General features: G+C 42.7%; 1 protein-coding gene across 1 annotated transcript in view; it reads right to left on the bottom strand.

The window, feature by feature from the left end:
• LOC133981868 (neuronal acetylcholine receptor subunit alpha-7-like) overlaps positions 1–18529 on the bottom strand; it is a 24829-nt gene that overhangs the window by 5992 nt on the left and 308 nt on the right. Inside the window, exons 2-4 of the mRNA XM_062420728.1 lie at positions 16051–16218; positions 4668–4862; positions 1–11 (exon numbers count right to left, since the gene is read on the bottom strand). The exon at positions 1–11 is cut by the window's left edge and continues 76 nt beyond it. Coding sequence (XP_062276712.1) covers positions 1–11; positions 4668–4862; positions 16051–16218 — 374 coding nt within the window. The remainder of the gene's footprint in view (positions 12–4667; positions 4863–16050; positions 16219–18529) is intronic.

Here is an 18529-nt window from a genome sequence, read left to right on the forward strand (position 1 = left end):
CACGGTGATGCCTGCAGAGAGAAGAGGAAGTGATTACTGATAATCTACCTCAGGGCAGAAATGTGTTTTATTCATTCAGGAAACAGAGCATGAACATGAACAGCTGGTGTGTTCGATGAGGCGCTGGTCACCTAAACACACATGGGTCACATGATCACACATAGGAGAAGATCAACAAAAACTACTCAGCTGCATCACTGAAAATATTTTTAAAAAGTACAAATTTGAGTCACAAGTCTAGTCAAACAAAAAAAACAATGATTTTGAACATGACTTGCATTTTTAACCTTTTCTGATAAAACTGGTAGTTTGATACCTGAGGTTTGTGCTGCAATTCTGACTTCCTCCCTCCCTCCTTCTTTCCTTCCCTCCTTCCTTCCTTCATACCTTCCTCCCTTCCTTTTTTCCTTCGTTCCTCTTTTCCTTTCTCCCTCCCTCCCTCCTCCCTTCCTTCTTTCCTCCCTCCCTCCTACCTTCTTTCCTTATTTCCTAAGTCCTTCCTTGCTTCCTTTCCTTCCTTCCTTCCTCCCTTCCTTCATTCCTTCCCTCCTTTCCTTCCTTCCTTCCTTGCTCCTTTCCTTCCTTCCTTCTTCCTCCCTCCCTTCCTTCCTTCCTTCCTTCCTTCCTTCCTCCCTTCCATCCTTCCTTCCTTCTTCTTCCCTTCCTTCCTTGACTCGAGGACAACAGGAGGGTTAAGAAAAAAGTTAATGTGATTATAAACCACCGACCAGACGTCCAATACTAATAACTGACAGTTTGCGTCTCTTAAACCTCTGAACAAATGACAATAAAGACATTTTATAGTGAGGACTGGAAACAAATCTACTTTATCAGACTATAATTGGTAGTAAACCTTAAGTGAAGTCGCCACAGTAACAATAAACTTTAACTCTCAGTGAGAGGGGTGAAGGGTCAAAGGTGAGAGATTTATACAGCACCTCCTAAAGCTTCCTAATAAAATCGAGCTGGATCAATAAAAAAAACACAAAAACCAAAAGAGCTCAACACACACACACACACACACACACACACACACACACACACACACACACACACACACACACACACACACACACACACACACACAGGAGCACTAATTGATCTTCCAAAGTGTGTCGTAAAACTTGTTTATAGACCTGCTATTGTTTAGTTTTTGGCCCTTTGGGATTTGTATCTTATTTTTTTCTGTTGTCATTTCCCTTTAACACACCTTCTAATACAAGACATAAAACCAGTTTATGACAACATGCCATTAATGTGATGAACAGTCAACTCAATCACCGTGAAGCAACCCTCTATAACATTATAATATCCTTTGGACCCACAAATTATATATATTTTAGTTCATAAAAAATGTGGTTTAGTTTGTACAAAAATCTTCTGGCTTTATATGTCCAGCTTTATCAGTCCTCCACAAACTAATCGTAATAATTATCTTCATTTTATTAGAGTTGAGGCAAAAATCTCAATGTGCATTTCCATTCATATAATAATATGCTTTATTTGCATGTTCAATTCGAGCATTTAAAAAAAAACTGAGTGGAAATTTTAAAATAATCTTAATAATATTGCACAAAAAAAAGAAGAGATGCCTCCTTTCCTTCCTTCCTCCCTCCCTCCTTTCCTTCCTTTCATTCCTCCCTCCTTTCCTTCCCGCCTTCCTTCCTCCCTTCCTTCCTTCCTCCTTTCCTTCTTTCCTCCCTCCTTTCCTCCCTTTCTTCCTCCCTTCGGTCCTTCCTTCCTTCCTTCCTCCCTCCCTCCTTTCCTTCCTTCCTTCCTCCTTTCCTTCCTTCCTCCCTCCTTTCCTTCCTTCCTTCCTTCCTTCCTTCCTCCCTCCTTCCTTTCCTTCCTTCTTTCCTCCCTTCCTCCCTCCCTCCTTTCCCTCCTTCTTCTTACCTCCCTTCCTTCCTCCCTCCTTTCCTTCCTTCTTTCCTCCCTTCCTTCCTCCTTCCTTCTTTCCTCCCTTCCTCCCTCCCTCCCTCCCTCCTTTCCTTCCTTCCTTCCTTCCTTGACTCGAGGACAACAGGAGGGTTAAACCTCTTCTAAAAACACTTTTTATAATCTATTCTTAAATGAAACCTGTTTAAAGTGTATTTTTATTATTATTATTATCATGCAGAGATAAATATAAACACTGATATCAGATATTTATCTTTATTTCCTGCCCTGTGACAGAACGTTTTTACATCAGCTGCAGGTACGAACATTATCATTCGCTCCTGATAAGAGCTGAATACAGGCGAGGTGAAGACTGATGTTTCCTGATGACATTCAGCTTTGATTGAGTGTGTAAATGAAACCTTGTTGTATCTGATGTCCGCAGCTGGACGCCTCCCTGCAGGTTAACTTCCTGTGTCAGGATGTTTTATGGCTGATGAGTATCGACTCGGAGCTATCAGTCATCTGAGGACTCGACAGAGGAGCAGCGAGCCAGAATATCTCCTTCAGCCTTCAGACCGACCCAAACACTGACAGGAGCAAACTTATCTTAAAGGGACAGTCCACCAAATAATGGAAAACTGATATTCAGAATGTTTAACTTTACTTTTCCACCACACAGAAGTCTAATCATCTTCATTTTATGTAAATGTTCGAGGTGTTTCAACCACAAAATGACTTTTAACCTTTGTGTCGTCCTCCCGGGTGAAATTGACCCTGTATGTTTTGACTGTTCCTTCTTTCCTTCCTTCCGTCTTTTATTTCCTCCCTCCTTCCTTATTTCCTCCCTCCTTCCTTATTTCCTTCCCTCCTTCATTCCTTCTTTCCTTCCCTCCTTCATTCCTTCCTTCCTTCCTTCTTTCCTTCCCTCCCTCCTTCCTTCCCTCCTCCCTTCCTACTTTCCTCCCTCCCTGCTTTTCTCTTTCTTTCCTCCTCCGTGCCTTCCTCCCTTCCTTCTTTCCTTCCTTCCTCTTTCCTTTCTCCCTCCCTCCCTCGTTCCTTCTTTTCCTCCATCCCTCCTATCTTCCTTCCTTTCTTTCCTCCCGTTCTTCCTTCCTTTCCTTCCTTCCTTCCTTCCTCCCTCCTTTCCTTTTTTCTTCCTCCCTTCCAGCCTTCCTTCCTTCCATCTTTCCTTCGTTCCTTGATAATAACCTTGTTAATCCATCTTTTATTTGCATTTTCACTTGCATGAAACGCTGAAAATTTTAAATAATCTTGAAATATCGCCAAAAACTATTGTCTGAGTTTGATAAAAGTAAAATGGGACAAAGTGCAATGGAAACAGACTTATAAACAAATAAATGATGACATAAAGCATGAAGCATGTGATTTGAATGTCCACTTAAACTTCTGCTCTGTTGAAGAGATGAAAAATAGCAGTCTGGCTTTCCACAGACCAGCACGCAACACTGTGCCTGAATCACTGAATCACTGAATCCTTCCTCTGTAGACTCAAAACTGAGAAACTGCTGCTGTTGTTGTTCTGCTAATGTGCTGCTGCACACTACACCAGAGGTGGAAGAAGTATTTAGATCCTTTACTTAAACACAAGTAGCAATAAAGCAATGTATTACAAGTCCTTACTATAATAAAAGTACTGCAGTATTATAGTGATGTAGTATGCAGTATTACAGTAAAAGTACTGCAGTATTATGAGTTATGTAGTATGCAGTATTACAGTAAAAGTACTGCAGTATTATAGTGATGTAGTATGCAGTATTACAGTAAAGTACTGCAGTATTATGAGTGATGTAGTATGCAGTATTACGGTAAAAGTACTGCAGTATTATGAGTTATGTAGTATGCAGTATTACAGTAAAAGTACTGCAGTATTATGAGTGATGTAGTATGCAGTATTACAGTAAAAGTACTGCAGTATTATGAGTGATGTAGTATGCAGTATTACAGTAAAAGTACTGCAGTATTATAGTGATGTAGTATGCAGTATTACAGTAAAAGTACTGCAGTATTATGAGTGATGTAGTATGCAGTATTACAGTAAAAGTAGTGGTTTGGTCCTCTGACTGATATATTATTATTATGACATCATTAGATTATTAATAGTGAACCATCAGTGTTAGAGCAGCATGTTACTGTTGTAGCTGCTGGAGGTGGAGCTAGTTTACACTACTTTATATACAGTTAGCTAGTTTAGTCCAGTGGTTCCCAACCTAGGGGTGGGGCCCCTCCAAAGGGTCAGCAGATAAATGTGAGGGGTGGTGAGATGATTAATGGGAGAGGAAAGAAGAAAAAACTAAGTTCTGATACACAAATGTGTTTTAAGTTTTTGGACTTTTTCTCTAATCTTTGATTGTTGCTGAAATATTGGATAATTTGAACATTTATTGAAATGAAAGCATGTGAGAAGTTTAGTTTAAAAAAATCACTATTTGGTGGAGCTGTTAACAACTCATAGACATCTGAAATGTGAGCCGACTACACACTGCTTTCTGGTTTCATCTTTAACAATGTGTTGTATTTATAAAGCTTGTTATATTTTCCATTGTGTCAAATCTGCATCTGAAAAGTAACTAAAGCTGTCAAATAAATGTAGTGGAGTAGAAAGTACAATATTTCCCTCTGAGATGTAGAAAGTAGCATCACATGGAAATATGTGTGAACACAGCTTGAGAGTTAGTTGGGTTTATGTAAAGCCACCAGCTCAACAACTCAGCTAAAAATGTTGAGCACAATCCAACATAAACAGTTTGACACTCAGTCCTTCTCACCCAGGGAGATCTTCTCTCCGGAGTCAGCGGGCAGCAGGAAGACGAGGAGTGCGAGGGTGGAGATGAGGACGCAGGGGATGAGGAGGTTGAGCCCGTAGTAGAGCGTCCTCCTCCTCATCACCACGGTGAAGGTGACGTCAGGGTACGGCTCCTTACAGCAGTCGTAGAAACGCTCATTCCTCCGACCGGGAACCTCTGGAAACAAAACACAGACGGGAAATGTTTAGTTTTTATTTTGTGTTATTTCATGATTCTGTTTGGGAGAAGAAAGTCTCTAGTTTTATTCCAGCTCTGGCTAAACTCAACTGGTCACAACTAGTCGATTAGTCCATTTTAAAGAGTCATTTTTAATAAGAAATCTCTAATTTCAGCTTCTTCAATATGAATATTGTGTGGTGTATTTAGTCATCTATGGTATACAGACAGTAAACTGAATCTCTTTGGGCTATATGGGTTGATCTGGTCAAAAAGGAGACAGTTAAGAGCGTCACCTAGGGGTTTGAGAAACAGTGATCAACATTTTCGGACATTTTATAGACCAGTGGTCATCAACCCTGCTCCTGGAGAGCTACTGCCCTGCATGTTTCAGGTATCTCTCCACTCTAACACACCTGATTCAGATTATTAGCTCGTTATAAAGCCCTTAGTGAGCTGCAGCTGTTTGATAACGAGGTAATTATCAGAATCAGGTGTGTTAGAGTGGGTGGGGAGATACCTGAAACATGCAGGGCAGCAGGGTTGGAGACCACTGATATAGACCAAATGACGAAAATAGTCAACACATTAATAGACGAAGAAAATAATAATTTGTTGCAGATCTATCAAGGCAGATATTCACTGAAATGCAGGTGCAAAGTCATCACAAGCAGCTAAAGTCTACAACGAAACACATTCCCACTTCCTGTTTAGAAAGGCAGCTATAACACAGAACTGAAGAGATGGAGAACCTCCTTGTTACTGAAACACAAAGGATCAATCCACAGAAAACAAACAACAGAATATAACGGTAGACTTGTGAAACACAGCAGCTGAAATCAAGTCTCACCACGTTCGGATTAAACAGCAGAAAAGTGCCGGCCGAACTCAAAGAGGTCTGCAGGTCTGACAGACGATCAGAGGCGTATTTAGAGATTTAAAAAACAGTAAAGTTTAAAAAAAAAAAAAATCGATTCTGTAACAGATTAGAAGCAGCAGCAGAGATCAGAGAAGTTGATTGATGTGTTTTCGGTTTCTTGGTCTTTAATAAGACTCGAGACACTGCAGTGTTTCGGAACGATCTGCAGCTCTCTGAGAGCTTTTATCTGACGAACGCCCATGATGGAAGAAAAACCTACAAGAGACAAAGGCTCAAAATTGCTTATCAAGATTTAATTGAATTTCCTGCAGTTTCGACTGTTGAAGACATTTTTTCTCCTCCTAAAAACAGAAGATAAATTCAGGCACTGGGTGACAATGGCTTCAAATGTTTAAAAAAACAACTGGAGCTGGGAGAATCTCATTATTCACCATGTGTTTTGGTACACCGCCTTTATAGTTAGTAGGGCTATTTTACTATTTTTATACTGAAGTAACTTTACTGGTTTCATGCTTATGTCATATGTTTGAGGGGAGCTTTTGTGCTTTAGTCATAGACTGTATATAAGAAATGGACGTAACATCCATGACGTCACCTATTGGTTTGTGGACTGCTGCTCGGAGGCCAATAGTATCAGATCTGAGCAGCGCCATCTTGAAAATTTCAGGTGCATGCTGGGTAAAATAAAAACAGGGATTCTACTTATATGGGCATCAGGAGGGGCATGAGGCGCCCTCCTGAACCTGTGAACCAATCAACCTGTCAATCACGACGTAGCCACGCCCTAATGCATACCCTGCTTTATCGTCACATATAAAATCAGGGAGGCCAAAATGTCCCAAATGAACATCATACTGCATTGAAGAAGGCTTTAAACTAGCGATTGAGACCATACACACATTTTGAAAACGTTTACTGAGGTTAGAAATCAAGTGAGAAGTTGGTGAATTCTCAATTGACTTGTATAGAGACGGAAGTCCTTTTGACACCAAAACGGTCGCCCCCTGGTGGCCTTTTGATAGAATGCAGTTTTAAGTTACTTCCTCGTTGGCCTCATTTCAGAGGACCAGAACTTCCCGCCTGGCTTTAACCCATGCAGCTGGTTGTTGGTTTGTGACATTCGCAGGTCATTTCTCACCATCTGTACAGCTAACTTTAGTCTGTTAGTGTTATCACTGCTAATAGCTTCTGTGTTTCCTTGGATTATGTGCCACATGTTAGCCAGAGATGACAGTCGAAGGTACTTTATTTATTTGTCACACACACAGTTGTAGACTGAAATTCAGGCTCTGCATTTAACCCAGGCTAAGTATTAGCAGTGGGGACCAACTCCAGATCTATGGAGACAGGAGACTTAATCTATTAGACATGTTTTTGACAATGGGAGGAAACCCATATAAGCATGAGGAGAACATGCAAAGTCGAACCCAAAACTTTCTTGCTGTGAGGCAACAGTGCTAATCACCAAGCCACCGTGCTGCCCAAGTTGGCTTTAAAAAAAAGAAGTTTCTCAAATGCAAGGATGAGACAAATTCACCTTTAAGCACTAATTTCAGTGGTTTCCAACCTGGAGGACATGAATCATCTAAAAGTGCCATCAAAGGCTTTATGTTCCAACTGACTCCCATTCAAAAAGCCTCAACTTCTCTCTAGAAACACTAAGGGCCTGATTTACTAAAGGTCTGCATGTGTAAAAACGTGTGCAAACTTCACCTGCAAAAAATGTGCAAGCTGATCTACTAACGCAGCGCACTGAGGTTTGCGTCTTTCAACTCTGTAAGACAGTTATTCTTAGTAGATCACCCGCAAAATGCACGCAAACGAAACACGCAATCTATTGCACTGTGCACGCAATTTAGTACCCACTATGTGGGATCTTAGTAAATCAGGCCCCTAAGTCATTCATTGTTTCCAACAAGTCATTACAGTCTTTTCTTTTTACTTAAGATGATTGGAGAGGATGAGTGTTCACAAATTCACCTCTACCCAGTAATTTAACTGGTTTCCAGCCAGCTGCGTTATTACAAAATACTAAAAAAGGCTTGAGGCTGAAGGACATGGCGAATCTAAAAGTGCCATCAAAGGCCGCTCGATGCTCCAACTGACTCCCATTCAAAAAGCCTCAACTTCTCTCCAGAGAACGAGTCATTACGGTCTTGTGACATCTCTCTCTTTCTTTTTAATTTAGACGTTGGTTTGGCTTCCTGGCCCAGGAGCCAGCAGGCAGGATTGGAGAGGATGTCAGGAAAGTACCTTCACCTCTGTACTTTAAGCCTCAGCCTATTTAGGTTGCCTCTTTGTTAACCTCTCTCTCTCACTCTTTCTCTCTCTCTCTTCTCTGCCTCGCTGGCCTCCACCAGCTAGATGGGTCACACGTTGCATTCATTACTGACTTATCTGACTATCATTATTATTTTATAAACTTATGCTGATAATCAATGTTATTTTAGAAGGTTTATTCACGTGCGACTCCCTTTTATGTCATTGACTTTGAGCCAGTTTGTGACCAATGGGGGCTCGTCCGGGATTTGAACTTTGGACTTATCGCAATTTCTCTTACGTCCGCTTAAATCCCGCCCTCCGGCTCCTGGGCTAGAAAGCTAAAGCAACCTCTTAAGCAAAAGGAAGAGCTAGACATCACAGTTTCAATGTCTAAATTTCAGACTCTCTTAGAAATGTGCTGCTATTCATTTTGGAAATTATTGCTCTGTTAATAATAAAGGCTTATAGTAGCTTTGATGTCTGCTGTGTGGGTGATGATTGACAGCTTGGATTGACAGTCGTCTCACTTGCTCTCCCAGGATCCGGGACTCACACTAACTCAAACTATTTTTTGTTATATTTGACTAAGTTTAATGTTACTTGATTATGATACCTGCCCCTATTAGTAGCTAATGTTATGTTGGGTTCAAGATGGCAGTGCGTGTTTCCAGAGCGTGAAAATAAACACCCAGCACTCCTGACTTTGAAGGTCCTGGCTCTAAATGGAAAAAGATGGCGCCAACCATAAGCTTCTACTTTGGGCTTCAAACCATTTCCAATCCAAGAAATTCCTCCTGGTGCTGCTGTGTTCAGTAATCTTATATTAACGCTTAAATCCCAACCCATTTTTACATTTGAGAGCTGTAAAAATACCATATACTTTTCTCTAATGTGACCCCTAAGATACAAAAATGGAGATAAAAAGCTTTTTTTTTTTTTGTGCAGCACATTTCCAAATCCGAACTGTGTTTATTCCAGAATTCAAAAATCACCATTCTTCATATTCTGCAAAATGTTCTGGACCATATATAATGATTGTGAATATCTTTTTTACCCCATAGATAAATATAATACCCTGTGTTTGATCTATTACAGCTTCATTAAGGATTAATCAAACATTTATTAATAACTGATTGGGGAATTTATGAATGTGAATTGGTATAGAGACTAATTATGAGTCAGAATATAAACAGCATGTAAAGGGTTAAAGACGATTTGTTCCTCTTTTAACTTAAGTACTTGGTTGGCTGGTAAAGTAGTGACACGACACTCCTTCTCACAATGGCTTCACATAAAAAACAAATACCTGCAGCTTTACTTTACTTGTAGAAAACGGATGATATAAAACATACATTGTGTAAGTCACGGAGTAATTTTCCTCCAGTTAAACCATGAACATTCGCTCTAGTCACATTCTGTGCTCGACCTGCTGGAACGAGGCCATTTCACCTCAAATGGCTCAGAAAGCTAATTTATTCCTCCACAGGAGAGGTATTTAAACATTTCACAGTAAAAATCAAATCCTCCCCTCCGTCGCTGCTGCAGTGAGGCGTGAAGCCGACTGACAGTAATGAGACCTGCTTGGGTTTTTATTACTGGAATAATAATCTGTTGCCATAACGTCTGCGCCGGTGATAGATTATTAGAAAAATCCAAACATGACGAATTCTAATAAGCTCACATGATGACGGGATAATAACCAAAACCTGTTTTATATTCTCTCCTCATTTCTACCGATCGCTACTCTACTCAATACATCCGTACTTCTTCCATCTACTTTTGTCCTCGAGTCAAGGAAGGAAGGGAGGAAGAAGGAAGGATGGGAGGAAGAAGGAAGGAAAGGAGGGAGGAAGAAGGAAGGTAGGGAGGAAGAAGGAAGGAAAGGAGGGAGGAAGAAGGAAGGTAGGGAGGAAGAAGGAAGGAAAGGAGGGAGGAAGAAGGAAGGAAAGGGGGAGGAAGGAGGGAAGGGAGGAGGGATTAAAGGAAAGGAGGAAAGGAAAGGAAGGAAGGAAGGATGGAGGAAAGAAGGAAGGAAGAAAGGTAGGAGGGAGGAAGAAGGAAGGATGGGAGGAAGAAGGAAGGAAAGGAGGGAGGAAGAAGGAAGGTAGGGAGGAAGAAGGAAGGAAAGGATGGAGGAAGAAGGAAAGGAGGGAGGAAGAAGAAAGGAAAGGAGGGAGGAAGAAGGAAGGAAAGGGGGGAGGAAGGAGGGAAGGGAGGAGGGATTAAAGGAAAGGAGGAAAGGAAAAGAAGGAAGGAAGGATGGAGGAAAGAAGGAAGGAAGAAAGGTAGGAGGGAGGAAGAAGGAAGGATGGGAGGAAGAAGGAAGGAAAGGAGGGAGGAAGAAGGAAGGTAGGGAGGAAGAAGGAAGGAAAGGAGGGAGGAAGAAGAAAGGAAAGGAGGGAGGAAGAAGGAAGGAAAGGGGGGAGGAAGGAGGGAAGGGAGGAGGGATTAAAGGAAAGGAGGAAAGGAAAGGAAGGAAGGAAGGATGGAGGAAAGAAGGAAGGAAGAAAGGTAGGAGGGAGGGAGAAAGGAAGGAAGGAAAGAAGGAGGGAAGGAAAGAAGGGGGGAGGGAAGAAGGAAGGACAGAAGCAAGGAAGAAAGGGGGATGGAGGAAGGAAGAAGGAAGGAAAGGAGGGAGGAAGGAAGGAAGGAGGGAGGGAAGGAAGGAAGGAAAGGAGGAAGGAAGGGAGGAAAGGAAAGAAGGAAGGAAAGAAGGAAGGAGGGAGGAAGGTAGGGGGAGGAAAGAAAGAGAAGGAGGGAGAAAGGAAAGGATGGAAGGAGGGAAGGAAATAAGGAGGGAGGGAGGAAGGATGGACAGAAGGTAGGGAGAAAGGGAAGGAAGGAAGGGAGGAAAGAGAGAGGAAGGAAAGAAAGAGTGGAGGAGGGAGGAAGGAAGGACAGACGGAAGGAAGGAAGGGAGGAAAGAAGGAACAGTCAAAACAGACGGGGTCAATTTGACCCGAGAGGACGACACAAAGGTTAACACAGTGGACGTCTCACTGGAAAACACAACTATAGCTTGTTAGTATCTTAAACCTAATCTATGTGTGTTTCTAAGAAAGTATTCTAACTCTCACCCCTAACTACTGCAACTTTTTAAGAGTTAGGAGCAGTTTTTTTCTTTCAACAATAATATTACTTAAAGTCCCCATCCACTCAAAAATATGTTGTTCCTTCAGGTGGATGTTGTTCTAGTCTAATACAGCCTTGTGTTGATATGGCAATAAATGAACGTCTTTTTAGGAGAATTATCTGTAAATAAAAAAAAACATATAACATCATGTTTTCCTGTCCATGGACTACTGGGTAGTTATAATAATGTTCATTCATATTCAGCCATATAGTTGAAGCTTGATCCTAAAACTATTTCAAATAAAACACCCACAAACTGACCTTTTTATTACTGCCTAATGTACAGTATTGGCTTTTTAAACTACTTGAATAAAGAGCGTTAGATCACTTAGACTGTAATGACTTGTACTCAATGTTTTTTTTGGCTGCAGTGAGCCCCCGCCTTCAGTTCCACTTTCCCTTTTTTTCTGGCTGTTTTGCTGATTAATTACTGGAAGAAGCGGGGAGGAGTTGGCAGATTAAACCTCCCTGCTTCTATTTTATCCCCCTGCACAAGCGTACAGCATGCGTGGCTGCGTTTCATTTGCCTATACATCGCTACATTGCTCAGTACATTGGTTTTAATCTCCGCCAGGTGACGGAGGGGGTGGAGGGCGGAGAGTTGAATGGGAAACATGCTGCTGGGACTTTCAATTAAGCTCAGTCTGAACAGTGTGTTGGCTGAACAGTGTCACTGGAGGTTGCTTGCTTTCATACTATCTTTCTTTCTTTCCATTTCATACTCTCTCTCATCCGCCGGTACAGACAGATGAGCTTTAACTCCCCTGAGAGCAAAATGATCCTGCCTCCATCATTAGTCTCCAACAGCAGTGCTGTGGTGCAGCAGCAGGTCCAGTTCTGTCCTCTGAACTGGACCTTTGATCTGCAGGCTGCTGGGCACCAACAGAAGCTGAAACCATGTGCTATCACATCAAGATCCACAATGCCAATTATGCCCTGCAGGGATGATGCTTTCATTCCAAAATTGACATGAAAAACACTGCTATTAATCTCATGTGTGTAGCCAAGTTTCCATCCAAAATATAGTAGAAGTTTAACAACATTTCCAGAATATCAGAATACATTTAAATAAAATGTTCATCCAAATTATCACACATTTAAAAAAAGATATTTTTTCATGTATACCTCATAGACTGTATATAAGAAATGGACGTAACATCCGTGACGTCACCCATTGGTTTGTGGACTGCTGCTCGGAAGCCAATAGTATCGGATCTGGGCAGCGCCATTTAAAAAAATGTCAGGTGCATGCTGGGAAAAATAAAAACACGGATTCTACTTATATGGGCATCAGGAGGAGCATGAGGCGCCCTCCTGAACCTGTGAACCAATCAACCTGTCAATCACGACGTAGCCACGCCCTAATGCATACCCTGCTTTATCGTCACATATAAAATCAGGGAGGCCAAAATGTCACAAATGAACATCATACTGCATTGAAGAAGGCTTTAAACTAGCGATTGAGACCATAAACACATTTTGAAAACGTTTACTGAGGTTAGAAATCAAGTGAGAAGTTGGTGAATTCTCCATTGACTTGTATAGAGACGGAAGTCCTTTTGACACCAAAACGGTCGCCCCCTGGTGGCCTTTTGATAGAATGCAGTTTTAAGTTACTTCAGCGTTGGCCTCATTTCAGAGGACCGGAACTCCCCGCCTGCTATACCTCACACAGTTTTGGTTTTGTGTTTCCAGGTTTTAAGATATCTCTCTCTGAAGCTTGGTTTCAATCCAGATTTAAATCAAATCTTAACAAAACAGAAGTTAACTATTTAGCAAATATTTGAAGTTTGTTCATCTCCTGCTGGTGGTTCTTTTTTTTTTTTACAGTGAGACACTGACGAAGGCTGGAAGGTCTTTTTGTAAATAAAGTGACTTCTTGTCAATGACTCTTCTGTCATCACTAATTAACATAATACAGATAATATGCACCTTTTTTTCTGAGAGTGGAAACATGCACGTTTTCTTTTGATTCAGCTTGATTAAGGTAAAGATGCGCGAGACAAAAACAATGCATTCTAAATCTTCAGAGCTCCTGCAGCAGATGCATTGTTATTACTTTATTAAAGCTCTGTCTGATAAACTGTTTGTCATCAGCTCAGGAGAAACCAGAAGGTCGCAGATATCTGCCTCCCAGCATTTGTTCTATGATAAAATCAGCGCGGTAAAAGGAATCAGACCTGAAGTTTGACGATATAAATGTCACTCATTGGTTACGCTTTGTTGGATGATCTGGCATTTGGGAGCGGTCCAGCGGTACAAACATGGCCTGCCAGCAGCGGCGGCAACATCAGCAGCAGCCTTCAGGTTCACTGAGCTGCACGCAGCAGCAGCGGCGGTCTGCTCGCCCTGCAGGCCCGATGTGTTCGACAGCAGCAGGAGGATTTAATTACCAGCAGATTAATGTTGGATTGTAGCGCTGATATGAAAGCCTTCACTCCTCTGCAGCCAGACAGATTCAGCAGCCTCCGAGGTTTTAATGGCCGAGTCCGCAGGCGGCAGCATTCAGCTTGAACATTTAAATAGAGTCGCTGTCGGGGAGAAAACTCCGGAGTGTAAACTTTTCAAAAGCTAATTAAAACAATTTATTTATTTTACCAGGAGGCTGCTGCATAATAAGTAAGGAATCTCACGGTGAAATAAGCTTCCCAACACTTCTTCCCTTCTTTCGACTCTATAGAAACTTTCACACTAGACTAAAATAACCCCACTAACATCTATCTGGCTTCTGTCTTAACCCTCCTGTCGTCCTCCCGGGTCAAATTGACCCCATCTCTTTTGACTGTTCCTTCTTTCCTTCCTTCCTCCCTCTTTCTTTAATTTTTCCTTTGTTCTTCCCCTCCTTCCTTCTTTCTTTGCTCCGTCCTCCTTCCTTCCTTGCTTCCTTTCTTCCTTCCTCCTTTCCTTCCTCTCTTCCCTCTCTCCTTACTTCCTTCCTCCCTTCCCTCTCTCCTTACTTCCTCATTCCTTCCTCCCTTCTTTCCTCCCTTCCTCTCTTCCTTCCTTCCTTCCTTCCTCCTGTCCCTCCTTCCTCCTGTACCTCTTTCCACCTTTCCTTCCTCCCTTACTTCTTTCCCCACTTCCTTCCTTCCTTCCTTCCTTCCTTCCTTCCTTCCTTCCTTCCTTCCTTCCTTCCTTCCTGCCTGCCTGCCTGCCTGCCTGCCTGCCTACCTGCCTGTCTGCCTGCCTGCCTTCCTTCCTTCCTTCCTTCCTTCCTCCCTTTTTTCCTCCCTTCCTTCCTTCCTTGCTTGCTTCCTCCTGTCCTTCCTTGACCTGAGGACAATCTCTTGTTCTTTTTGTACAGTCTATGAACAACATGCAACAGTGATTTTGTTCTTGCTATCGTGCAAAGGTGCAACACCGACAAGACAGCGAGGTGAAAGAGCATCTCCTGTTTCCAGAGGGAAAGAAGAAATAAAGAGACAGTTTGCTGGCAGAGTGTGAAAGAGAGACTGAAGTAAAAAAGATATATAAAAAAATAACCACCTGAAACATTAGTTATGTTATTCAGAGCTGCAGTTGTCTCTTTTACTCTGATGTATGTTGTTTCATGCTGACTTAATATGCAGCTTGACAGACCGATTTATTTTTTTCTTTCTTGTCAACAGCAATACATGCAGAAGTTTATGTTGCTGTGTTTGCTCTTCGTGACACGTGCACTTATTGAAGTTGTGTGCATGTGAGGTCTGTGGTGTTTTCTGCATGGTTACACTGTGTTTTCTGTGTTTTTTTTTTATTTCTGTTTGCTCTGATTCCCTTTCTGTGTAACTGTGCTCCACACCTGCCCTGCTCCCTGTTGTTTTTTTCCCTCTCCTGCAGCCAATCAGCTCGCAGCCTGCCCCAGGGTTTAGTTGGATCCTTTGTTCTGTATTCTGTTTCTGTTTCGCTCTGATCTGCCAGCTTTTGTTTTTGCCTGCACGATCCTAAAATAAAGAAGTTATTCCTCAGCCTTTTTGCTCAGCCTGCTGTCTCCTGCATTTGGGTTCACCTGCTCTACTCCACATAACACAAAGAGAGAGTTTTAGGAAGATAAAATGAACATATTCTGGCATGATAAACTAAACCAAACCCTCCTCCCCCTCGCCCTCCCCCATCTCAGGAAGCTTCCTCCGGCTCTGGAGGCTACATAAACTAACTATAGTAGCAGGATTTCACTTCTTTCTCCCCTTCTTTACTCCAAATGTCAACTTCTCAAATCCATCCATAAATGTTGGAGCTGGATCACGTCTGAAGTGTGAGAACAGATGCATGCTTAGGGTCATGTTTCATTTCCAGATCTATACTTACATACTAGAATATCTTTGCATGATTTACACATGTCGTCCTCCCGGGTCAAATTGACCCCGTCTGTTTTGACTATTCCTTCTTTCCTCCCTTCCTTTCTTTCTTCCGTCTGTCCTTTCCTCCCTCCCTCCTTCTGTTTCTTTCCTCCCTTCCTTCTTTCCTTCCTCCCTCCCCCTTTCTTCCTTCCTTCTGTCCTTCCTTCCTCCCTCCCTCCTTTTTTCCATCCTTCCTTCCTTCTTTCCTCCCTCCCTCCCTCCTTCTCTCTTTCTTTACTCCCCTACCTCCCTCCCTTCCTTCTTTCCTCCGTCCTTCCTTCCTTCCTTGTCCTTCCTTCCTGCCTCCTACCTTCCTTCCTTCCTTTCCTTTCCTCCCTTCCTTCCTTTCTTCCTTGCCTCCTGCCTTCCCCCTCCTTTAAATCCTTCTCCCTCCCTTCCTTCCTCCTTTCCTTCCTTCTTCCTCCCTTCCTTCCTTGACTCGAGGACAACAGGAGGGTTAAAGCACATTTTTACATATCTTCACCTCAGGTTTTGGACCTTCGACCACGTTTAATATCCGACATCAGAAAAAGTTATAAAGCAAATCATAAAAGGCACGATATGTTCCCTTTAGAGATTATTGATGTCTTCTTACCCACAAGGTCCCACTCTCCATTGGCGATGTATCCTGTGATATCGGCCTCGATCATCTGCAGGTCCAGAGACCAGCCGCCGTACGTCCAGGAGCCGAACTTCAGGTCGCAGCGCTGCACGTCGAACGGGAACCAGCGGACGTCGATGTAGCAGGTGCTCTTAAAAATCCCTGAAATTAGAAGAAAGATTCAGACGTGTGTTCGGTTTAAGAACTGATGACAGTTTGAGATTATGAATGCAAGCTGTGTGGAGGAGATTAAGAAATGAAAAGATAAAGATTAAAGTACTGAGAGGGGAAAACATAAACAAGAGGATCAAAACAAGGTTAAAGAAGTGAAAATACTTTTTGGATTTTCTCCCACTCTCAGATCAATATCAAATCTAAAAATAAATTCAAATTGTTCCTGTTCCTTCCTCCCTTCCTTTTTCTTCTGTCATCTTTTCCTTTCTCCCTCCCTCCCTCCTTCCTTCTTCCTCCGTCTTTCCTTCCTTCCTTCCGTCTGTCCTTCCTCCCTCCTTCTCTCTTTCTTTCCTTCCCTCCTTCATTCCTTCCTTCCTTCTTTCCTTCCTCCCTCCCTCCTTCTCTCTTTCTTTCCTTCCTTCCTTCCTTCCTCCCTCCCTCCCTTCTTTCCTCCATCCTTCCTCACTTCCTTTCCTTCCTTCTTTCCTTTCCTCCCTTCCTCCCTCCCTTCCTCCCTCCCTTTTATCCTCCCTCCCTCCACCCTTCCTTCCTTCCTTCTGTCTGTCCTTCCTCCCTCCTTCTCTCTTTCTTTCCTTCCTTTCTTCCTTCCTTACTTCTTTCCTCCCTCCCTCCTTCTCTCTTTCTTTCCTTTCTTCCTTCCTTCTTTCCTTCCTTCCTTCCTCCATCCCTCCTTCTCTCTTTCTTTCCTTTCCTCCTTCCTCCCTTCCTTCTGTCCTTCCTCCCTCCTTCTCTCTTTCTTTCCTTCCCTCCCTCCTTCCTTCCTTCCCTCCTTCCTCCTTCCCTCCTTTCCTTCCTTCCCTCCTTCTTCCCTCCTTCCTTTCCTTCCTTCCTTCCTCCCTCCCTTCCTCCTCCCTCCCTTTTTCCCTTGACTCGAGGACAACAGGAGGGTTAAAGGCAACAGAGATAAACAGGAGGGTTGATTGGCAGGAACCAAAAGACTCCAAACACTCCGAATTCAGAAAGAAGAACAGAAAATAAATGGATTTGTGCAGACGGAGGACAAACTGTCTCCCAACAGACTTTACAGACACCGTGGGACAAACTCTATTTTGAAAAGTACATAACAAAATTTTAAATTATGACTTTTTTTCTCCCGACAGATAAACAAGAAAACGTGTGCGGTCTCCTCTAGGGGAAACCATCATTCTGCTCTGGAGGACTGCGTTTTTTTAGTTTTCCATTAACTTTGTGTGGATCTGCTGGGAAATCCAATCTGTTCCCAAACCTGCTTCCTCCCAAAAAACAGATGAAAGTTTAATGATCCCCTTTGTGTCGTCCTCCCGGGTCAAATTGACCCCGTCTGTTTTGTCTGTTCCTTCCTTACTTACTTACTTCCTTCCTCCCTCCCTCCTTCTTTCCTTCCTTCCTTCCTTCCTTCCTTCCTTCATTCCTTCCTTCCTTCCTTCCTTCCTTCTTTCCTTCCTTCCTTCCTTCCTTCCTTCCTTCTTTCCTTCCTTCCTTCATTCCTTCCTTCCTTCCTTCTTTCCTTCCCTCCTTCCTTCCTTCCTTCCTTCCTTCCTTCCTCCCTCCCTCCTTCTTTCTTTCCTTCCTTCCTTCCTGCCGTCCTTCCTTCCTTCCTTCCTTCTTTCCTTCCCTCCTTCCTTCCTCCCTCTTTCTCTCTTTCTTTCCTCCCCCTACCTTCATCCTTTCCTTCTATCCTCTGTCCTTCTTTCCTTCCTTCCTCACTTCCTCTTTTCCTTTCTCCCTCCCTTCCTTCCTTCCTTCCTTCCTCCCTTCCTTCCTTCCTTCCTTCCTTCCTTTTCTTCCTTCCTCCCTCCCTCCTTCTTTCCTTCTTTCCTTCCCTCCTTCTCTCTTTCTTTCCTCCCCCTACCTTCCTCCTTTCCTTCTTTCCTCTGTCCTTCTTTCATTCCTTCCTCCCTTCCTCTTTTCCTTTCTCCCTCCCTCCCTCCCTCCTACCTTCCTTCCCTTCCTTCCTTCCTGCCTGCCTGCCTGCCTGCCTGCCTGCCTGCCTGCCTGCCTGCCTTCCTTCCTTCCTTCCTTGTTTGACTCCAGGACAACAGGAGGGTTAAGGATGACGGTAACTGAGATTTTAGTATGATTATAGTTTTATGAGATGTAGGAAGTGAAGAATATTTACAGTTTGAACTAACTACAAATATACATAAAGTCAAATTTGATCCTGAATAGTATGTAAGGGTTAAAGTAGTTATCTTGAGATTGGAAGTTACTGTAATTATTTCAATGCCTGAAGAAAATAAGCTTTGTTATATAAAGATAATGAAATAATCAGAAAGTAATGGTGAGAAAACAAGAGGTT

Source organism: Scomber scombrus, chromosome 6 (genome assembly GCF_963691925.1).
Source record: "Scomber scombrus chromosome 6, fScoSco1.1, whole genome shotgun sequence".
Taxonomy (NCBI): Eukaryota; Metazoa; Chordata; class Actinopteri; order Scombriformes; family Scombridae; genus Scomber; species Scomber scombrus.